The following is an 8856-nucleotide window of genomic DNA, read 5'->3' as shown; positions in this document are numbered from 1 at the left end:
ATTTCCAAATCTCAATCTGTTCATTGCAGGACAAGGCCTTTACACACCCCAGACATTGATGACCAAAGCCTTTCTGGAATCCTTGTCTTCTAGAACCTCCTGGAACCAACAGGCTGTCGACTACAGGCTAGAGTGTGGAGAGGCTTGCAGAGAGCCAGGCTAGACCCCGGGGCTGCGGGCTGGATGGGAAGGAATTTCTCTTCAGAAGTAACCCTTTGGCCCATCACAGAATTAGATAGGCAGTGAGTGCAGGTGCCTTGGCCTCCCTTGGAGAAGCTAAATGTCTGTCTTTGTAGTGGCAACTGTCACTTACCAGGACTTGAGTTTGATGGCCAAGCACCCTCCCTGGCTCTTTCTCCTAAAGATCTACCTCCTGTTTCCATTTGATGAGCCCAGACCCTATCAGTGTCACAGAATTTGTAGGGTGGTGTGTTCTGCGTGCGTGTGCACATGTGTGTACACATCTGGCTGGAGTAGGGAGCTGCATGCAGTTTGAATTAAACCTGAGGTGCCCCGGAGGGAGAACACGACTGGACACTGTCACCTCAGCTTCAATCCTCGGGTGAAGAATCCTATGACCAGTTTGCGGGGCTACCTGGCACTGGCATGCGTCACCACATGCCTTTCAGGGATATGATTCTTTCTGTTTTGCCACCTCCTGGAACTTGGCCAGCAGCTAGTACTACAAGGTTAAGGATGGAGACACAACCAAACTGGAGCCTGTTCTCGAATCAATTATGACTGACTACATCCTGGCTTCTAGGCCTCCTCATGTGGGTGCTCAATACCACGCTGCTCACTCTTGTCCGACTCACATACTGTCTTGAAAATTCCCCTGAAGGGGGTATGGGAACTCACGAAGTAGAAGCCGCCACTTGACCAATTCTGGTGGGTCCTTCCTGTCTCCTGATGCTTCTCTTCTTAGTCACTCCAATTCCAGGGCCCAGAACTTTCCTCAGAAGGCCCCTAAAGCAGAGGTTCTCAACCCGTGGGCTGTAACTTCTTTGGCAAACCTCTCTCTCTCTCTTTCCAAAAATATTTGTTATGATTCATACTAGTAGCAAAAATTACAGTTACAAAGTAACAATGAAAATAATTTTATGGGGGGGGGTCAGTTCAACATGAGAAATTGTATTAAAGGGTTGCAGCATTAGGAAGGCTGTGAACTGTTAAGGTAGAGGGTCTTGCCTGGTGCACTGCAGTGCGCCTAACCCAAAAAGCAAGGAAGGTGTCCTTTCCAATATCAATCAGGAAAACAAAACTGGTGTCACTTGCAGTTCCCCCATAGGTTCTGATGGGTAGCACCCCACCACAGAAATGGTCCTGTGGCCACCACAATTAGGTAGAGCCTGCTTGGCTTCAACTCCATACGCCCACATGCCATGAATAGCTGAGTCGAGCCCTGAGAAGCGGGCTGGCTCAGGCCTTTCTGGGTACACTCTGGTCTTGGCCTGACTCTCCCCCAGTTATGAAGGCTCTTCATGGGTGCTGAGACCAAACAGGAGCCAGGGCCTCCCTGAAAAGGCTTCAAAGGCAGAGGGTATATAGGCCTGCTCTTAAGATGGATCGGGCCCTTTGCCGGTGCACTTAGTCCCTGGTTTCTAGCCCTGGGCTTTTGGTTTCTCTGCATAGCTTCAGGCAGTCTTTGAAGACCGCCCACCCTTCCTTATGCCCAGGTCCCAACTCCTCAGTCCCAACCGTGGGGCCAGCTGGGCTGTCAAGAAGCAGAATTCCACTCACAGACTACTCCCCCACCCCACCCCCAGGCCTTTGTTCCTGCCCAGGATGCACCTGCGTGGCCTCTGGCCCTCATTGTTTGCTCTAGGGCCAGCTGGACCACATCAGGGAACAAGACACGCCAAGACTAGGACCATGGACCTAGTGGGCTCTGGGCCAAATCCCCCGAGAACCCCAGGCCACCCCCAAGTGCTCAATTTTCTTTCTATGAGCAAGATACACAAGTCCACTCTCAGGGGAACACCCCCCCCCAAAAAGGCAAAAGAATGCCAGAGGAAGTAGCCCAAGTTGTTGAAAGCATGGCAGACAGGAGGGCAACCCCTTCCCAACCTGTAGCCTTATGGGAAAATGTCCCATCCCATATCTGCTTACTGTCAGGACCGAAAGCAGCTGCAGTCTAACCTTGGAGGTAATCTGGTGCAGTACTGTAGACAGGGGTGTGTGTGGGGGGAGGTGTGAACCAGGCACTGAGGTGTGTGCAGCCTTGTCTTGGCCCTATGGTGGGAAGAGACAGCCCTCTGCAGCTCTTCACACTAGGGCTTGCCACTTAGCACCCCCAAGGACGGCCCTAAGCCACTTCCCGTGCTCCCTGTACCCCCAGCCCTGTGCCCCACCAGGCCTCCCTCACATTAGAGGATGCCTGGCAGCAGGAGGCCGCAGAAGTCAGGTCTGTTCCAGCATCTTCCCCAATGTCCACCTTGGGGAGGACCCACACCTGTTTGTAACCAATCCAGGCTTGTCTTGCTCTTGTTCTCCCTCTTCTTAGGACTCAGCTCCCCAACTGTAGAGACCCTGCCGCCCCTTCCTCACACATGGAGCAAGGCAGACACCACCTAGGAGCTTTTGTGACAAAGACCAGTCCTCCCAGGCTACTTTGGGCCTGGTAGTGGCCACTGGCAAACCATGTGCTTCTGAGCCACCCTCATGGTACTTCATGCCCAAGAAGTATGGCTCCCTCTCCCCACTTGGCCTCCTGGGAAATCCAACCTACTGCTGTCAGAGGAGTTCCACCAGCATGGAGTCACAGCCAGCAAGTCTGGGGCTCCAGCTTCACCACTCAGCACAGAGCGGGGATGACCACACACTGAGACCATTCACATCTGACCACTTCCCACTAGAGGAACAGCCTCACACAATCCGCCACTCTGACACTTTGGGAAGTGCTAACTAACCGTGTCAGGATGGGGCGAGAGTTGGCTCCCAGTGGTTACAGACCCAAGGGTCTGGGAAACTTCCTAGTTACCCTTTTTTTCCGAAGAACATGTTTCTTCATTTCCAATAGAGCTGCCTCTCACGAAAGGGCTCAATCTCCCCTAATCGAGGTACTGGCTGGGACAGGCAATACCAGGTCTAGGATAAAGAAGGTATCATTGTGGGACTCCTGGGAGATCGACTAGGTTATATGGGGCTCAGGGGTCAGCAAACAACATGCAGGGGCCCATGCTGTCTCAGGGACAGACCCAAGAGCCATAGGCAGAGTTAGCACTCTCCTTGCCATGCAGAAGTTCCCACTGCTATGCTGAGGACACACACCCAATGTTCAGTCAGCAAGGGAGAGCTGGAGCAGCCCTGGCCCAGCCTCTGCCATGACAACTCCAAGAATTCGGCATAGGGCTGTTACTTCAGGCTTGAGGTGGGAATCACGCGGTTGTACAGTGTTGGCTCCATTGGAGAGCATGGCTTTGTGGGCATTCTGAGAACATACCCAAAAGTAGGCCAGCTGGAGTCTTGGCCTCCCCTAGGACTCAAATCCTGGAGAGTGTAAGGCCCAGGTAGGATGCTCATTGTGGGTGGGTACCATGTGTGTAGGTGGTAAGCCTACAGGACTCTTCTGCGTGTGATATGTGCAAAATTGAAAGACAGCATTGCCCAACTAGACCACACTAGATTCAAAACACTGTGCACAAGATGCACCAGTGAGTGGGGATACAGCTCAGAGCCACAGTACAAGAAACACTGCAACCATGATGCACCAGTGAGTGGGAGTACAGCTCAGAGGCACAGTACTTATACAGCACATGCAAGGTCCTGCTGAGTTTGAGACTCAGCACTTTTTAAAAAAATAAAAAAGATGTACAGGGGGAAATTGCCTATCTAGCTGCCTCTAGGTAGAATTCCCCACCCCTGTAATTTTATCCTACAATCCACCTCTAAGAAGTTAACATTTATAAAAAGGAAACAAAACCCTTGGGGGCATCCTGATTGAATGTGGGCTCTGCTGGAGGGTTCCCTCGTGCAGGGACTCTACTGAGGGAAGTGCTAGCCACATGATGGGCTCTAGACACCTGCCTCGGAAACCATGTGGTTTCAGGGCAGGCTGGAACCTCTGGGCTCACTCATTTCCTCCACTCTCTGTCCAGACCTGCCTGATACCCGCCCCCCTCCCCCCATGCCTTCCACTCCTAATTCCACAAAAGGGTTGAGAGCTCTGGTTTGCGGAAGGCCAGAGAGGTGGGTAGCAGAGAGGGAAAACAAACTAGAAAATCAAAGCATGACAATGTAATACATTCAAGAGTATTTACTAGAACAAAATGACAGAGTATCATTCATCAGCAGAAGCCTGTGACAGTAGAAAGGTAACTGGCCCTCCTGTAGTGACACTTGTGCTTTAGGGATGAGAGGCAAGCTTGTATCTTGGAGCTTCCCAGAAAGAATGAGAATGTTCAAATATCATTGTTTTGGGGGCAGGGTCTCGCATGCCAGGGCTGGCATCAAATTCACCATGTAATCAACAGCAACACTGAACTCCTGACCCTGCTGCCTCCACTCCTCAGGTACCGGAATCACAGTGTGCACCACCCCACCCAGGTTATGTGGTGCTGGGGACTAACCCAGGGCCTCATGCATTGTAGGCAGGCACTCTACCAATTCCCAAATGCTACTTTTAAACACATGGCCATCTATAAGCATGCCCACAGGATCAAGAGTGCTCTTTAAGGGGCCTGTTAGAGAAGGCATAAAGCAATGGTCTGGAGTCACCTGGAGACTTGTGGATCCCCACACAAACATGGGCAGCCTGGCCCTGGCTGTGATGGTGCTCAGTGTGTGTGTGTGTGTCCGTGTTCCTGTGTGTCCCCGCTATCGCTACAGGCCTATCCCAGGCCTATAGATTGCAGCACAGAAATGTTATCTCTATATAAACATACCCCATTCAGTAGCGGCCAACTTATTCCAAATCCTTTCAGAAAACTATGGCAACTTCTACTCTGGCACAAGGCTCAACTAGCCAGCAAGGGATAGAAGTTGTGAGCTGCAAGCCCAGGAAAAGTCTTTTTAACAAGGCATAGTCTTTTTCATGACATAATAAATAAGGCCCAGCCTCAGATCAAACACCCTGGTGCACAGTGGATGGCCTCGGCAAAGGCAAATGCAGCAGAGGCTGGAAGCTCAGAGATTCAGTGGAGGCTCATTTGGAAACAGTGACTCGCACGTGAATAGTCAGTCACCCAAGACACTGTTCATCAGGAGCAAGAACAGAACTGGGCCCAGGAGGAGCAGAAGGGCACTGGACAGAGAGAACAACAGGGGTCTTCTGGGACACTGCAGCGTGAGCTGCTGGACTGCAACAGTTAGGCAGGGTGGATGGGTGGACTGGCCATCTGATGGCAACATATACAGACACAGCCCACTTGTTTCTTAATAACTACTTTCAAAGTACTTTCTTTTCTAGGTTCCACAGACACACCAAAGTTAGTCTTAAGCATTATGCTTGAACACAGAACCTTACTCGGTCCATGTTTGGATCGTGCATGCCTCCTGGGAGACATTCTCGCCATCCAACTAGTTACTGAAGCTGTGATCCCATTTCTACTGATGGCCAGTTTCCTCATGGTCTTGCAGGTGACAAATAAGTGTATCCTGGAAGTAACAGCCTTGACATTGTTCAAATAACAGCTTCTGTGTCAGGCACATGAAAGAAGGACTTTCTACTCCCAAAAAGGGGCTAGTAAATTCCAGCCAGAAATCAACAGACTTGAGTAAGGCCTAGGCTCATGATGTAGGCTCCATAGCCCAGGCACAGCATGGAGCCACCTGTATTGGAGCTCCCACCAACACATGAGATACTCATACAGGTGTGGGCTCAGCTGTCCTGGTGCAGGGCTAAGGCACTGTCTTAACTCCTGCCCTGGAGGGGCAACCATCAACAACTTGAACCTCTGGCTCCCTAAAGCATCCTTTTTCCCTACTGCACGAATCCTCTCTCACCATGCTAACGCCCATGTTTTGTGTTTTATTTCTATGCTTACTAAAACAATTAACTTTGGTGCTAATAGAATAGGAGCTATTTCCCCAATATTGTTTATAATAAAACAACTTTAACTAGGAGAACTCCTTGTGGCCAGTCTTTTCCCTGGGGCTAGAGGCAACTGGCTGAGCACTCACTGAGTGTGCCACCTGCTTCTTGCTAACAAAAATCTGCTTGGTGGCAGTGTAGACTCAGCTAGCTGTGGGCCTGTAAGCTAAGTTAACTGCAGTGGTTAGGACAGTCCTCTATGATACACTCTTAGAACCCAGGCCCACAAGAAGTGACCAAGGCCAGGTCTGTCCCAGCACTGGGAACCACAAGGACGACAGTCAGGAAGTGCAGTGGCTAAAACTTTCGCTAGCCCGTGCTTCCCACACTCAATCCTACTTCCCAGGATGAGTAGGGCACAGGCCTTCATGTTCTTCACACTCCAGGGTGCTGGTGGAGCTTCATGGTCTCTGGAAGTCAGCTGGCTGTGTGCTGTGCTTCCTCCTCCCGAGGACAGCCATGTGGAAGAGCCCTGGTCTCCAGTTCCAGTTCCAATGCAGAGGCCTAGAGCTGGGCACACTCCCTGCAAGGAGGCCCAGAGTCGCTGAAAGCTTTACGGGTTCTAGTTAATGGTGTTGGCGTCACTTGGTGACTGCAGAGGTCCCTAGCTTGTAGCAGCTCCTCCTGTGTGCTCAGGTTTCAAAGTACTTGTAGATGGCTGTGACATACAGCATTACATTCTGCCAGTCGGGTCGTTCCGTGCGTGCCATCTCATTGATGTCCTGGTAGAGAAGAGGCTTGGTTAGACTTCGTCTCCCCTCTCAGGCCACCCCAATGGGCTTCTAGTCTTTTACTCTAAGGCTTACTGCCTTTTCCGGAGAACAGGCCTCCAGCACCTGCTCTACCTCCAGCAGACACTATGAGTACCCTGTTCCTTAGTACCAGAATCATCTCAAGTCACACGCCTGTGCCACCAGGGTCTCATCTCTGCCCTAGCCATAGCTTGCCAAGGCTGGAAGGACTTTTCTTGGTCTAGAAATTCACCCCAGGTATTCTAGGCCTTTCTAGGCTGGTCTCTGGAAACATCTTAGGGTTCAAAGCCACACAGTGTTAGAAGTTATCAAAGGCTTCCTTTTTGAGCAGCTTTCTGCAGAGTGCTGTGGTGCGGAAACTGACCTGCTCTTGCTCCAATGTCTAAGTCCCTGTCACAAGGGCCTGCTGCAACTAAAAAACAGGGCCAGGTAGTCTGAGAGGGCTGTTTTACAGTTGAGGAACCCAGAAATGTCACTGAGCACATGGGATGAGAAAGGCTGTCCCGAGCAACTTAAAACAGAAAACAGAAGTCAGCTGGCTTACTGACTGAATCTTGACTATGGGACTCCTTTTCAGGCTAAACAGCTGGCCACTTTTCATGTGTGACACTACCTTGTCCACGGTGTACAATGCCCTACCACAATAATTGTACCTGATGTCTTCCTACACAGCTGGATAGAGTCTGCCCTAAGCAAGCATGATTCTATGAGTTCAGGTGAACACTAGTCTAGTCTAGTCTAACTACAAATGTAAATACTTCTTCAAGCCCCATGCAATTGCTGCAAGTCAAGCAACTGGGTACCCGGGGCTGAGGAGGCAGACCTGGAGACCTACAGGCATCGCAGGGTCCTAAGAATGTTCTGATCCCACAGGGTTCATCTGTGCATAGCCCTGAGCAGGAGCAGGTCTGGGCACTGTCACTGTTACTCATGTGGAGCAAGTCCCTCTAGGTGTAGAAGGATCCCTTTGCATTTAGATGCAGTAGGCTCGTGGAAGACAGCAAGAGCCTACAGATGCCGGTCTTGTGAGCCCAGCAGACGCAGGGCAGAAGCTCATTTTCTACAACCAGTGTTTTGCATTATGAGCAGCATTGTTGGCACCTTTATATGGTCCCTGGGGGAAACTGTGGGAGGTACTGTGCAGCTTCCAGAACATCTTCTGGAGTCAGGATGCTCCTGGCCCTCAGCCTCTAGTCCAGTGCTAATGCTAGTCCTAATGCTATGAGCCTTTAATACAGTTCCTCATGTTGTGGTGATCCACCCCCCCCCCAAAAAAAAAAACTTTGTGGCTACTTCATGAGTGTACTTTTGCTACTGTTATGTGTTGTAACGTAAGCACCTATGCTTTCTGATGGTCTTAGGCAACCCCACAGGTTAAGAACTGCTGCTCCAGACCGACAAAAGGCATACGGCCCTGTGCAAAGCGCATTAACACTCTCCCCCTGAGCCCACAGATTCTTCTGATGGTGAGGAACAGCCCATACAAGGCTGCTGGGACTGAGGTCACAAGCTACCCTCTCCTTTGAATGCTTTCTCAAGAGAAGCATTGTGTGCAGCAACTGAGATGCCCTGAGTACTTTGCACCCTCATCCCAGCCCACCTGTGACCACTTTTCCTAGGCAGAAGCCACTGTCTGCAACTCCTCAGTAAGGGGCTTACCAGGGTAGACTTGATCCCAACACTTTCAGCTGCCTGGAAAGCCAAGGTGAAGTTCCTTTTCTGTAAAAGAGATATCAGTGCAGAATATAGACAACTGAAGATCATGAAAGACAGACATTAACCCCTCAGGGACCTTGACACTCTCCTCTCCAGCCATCTACAGCTCTAACTACGTTTTCTTTCCTCACTCAGAAAGTTGCATTCTAGCACAAGGGCTTATGCTAACTGGATACAGACACACACCCCAGCGCGCGCACACACACACACCCCCAAAACACACACACACACACACACACACACACTTAGAAGCACACACCTGTCAAAAGGCTACTCTCCCCTGTGGATTTTCTACAGGACTTGGGCTGCCATAAGGGAAAGTAGGAGACCTGATGCACTTGTGGGTGGGGCACTCCG

The 8856-nt window shown here is 50.8% G+C and overlaps 1 protein-coding gene across 2 annotated transcripts in view; it reads right to left on the bottom strand.

Moving 5' to 3' along the window:
• Positions 1-4240: 4240 nt before the first annotated feature.
• Positions 4241-8856, bottom strand: part of SPECC1L (sperm antigen with calponin homology and coiled-coil domains 1 like) — a 99563-nt gene continuing 94947 nt past the window's right edge. For both annotated transcript variants that reach the window (XM_084753996.1, XM_084753997.1), the window contains exons 15-16: positions 8443-8502; positions 4241-6753 (exon numbers count right to left, since the gene is read on the bottom strand). In XM_084753996.1, coding sequence (XP_084610122.1) covers positions 6664-6753; positions 8443-8502 — 150 coding nt within the window. In that variant the 3' untranslated portion in view covers positions 4241-6663. The remainder of the gene's footprint in view (positions 6754-8442; positions 8503-8856) is intronic.

This window comes from Acomys minous, assembly GCF_964271855.1.
Source record: "Acomys minous genome assembly, chromosome: 13".
Lineage (NCBI taxonomy): Eukaryota > Metazoa > Chordata > Mammalia > Rodentia > Muridae > Acomys > Acomys minous.
The sequence above is the reverse complement of the archived record's forward strand: the minus strand, read 5'-3'. Positions and strand labels throughout refer to the sequence as shown.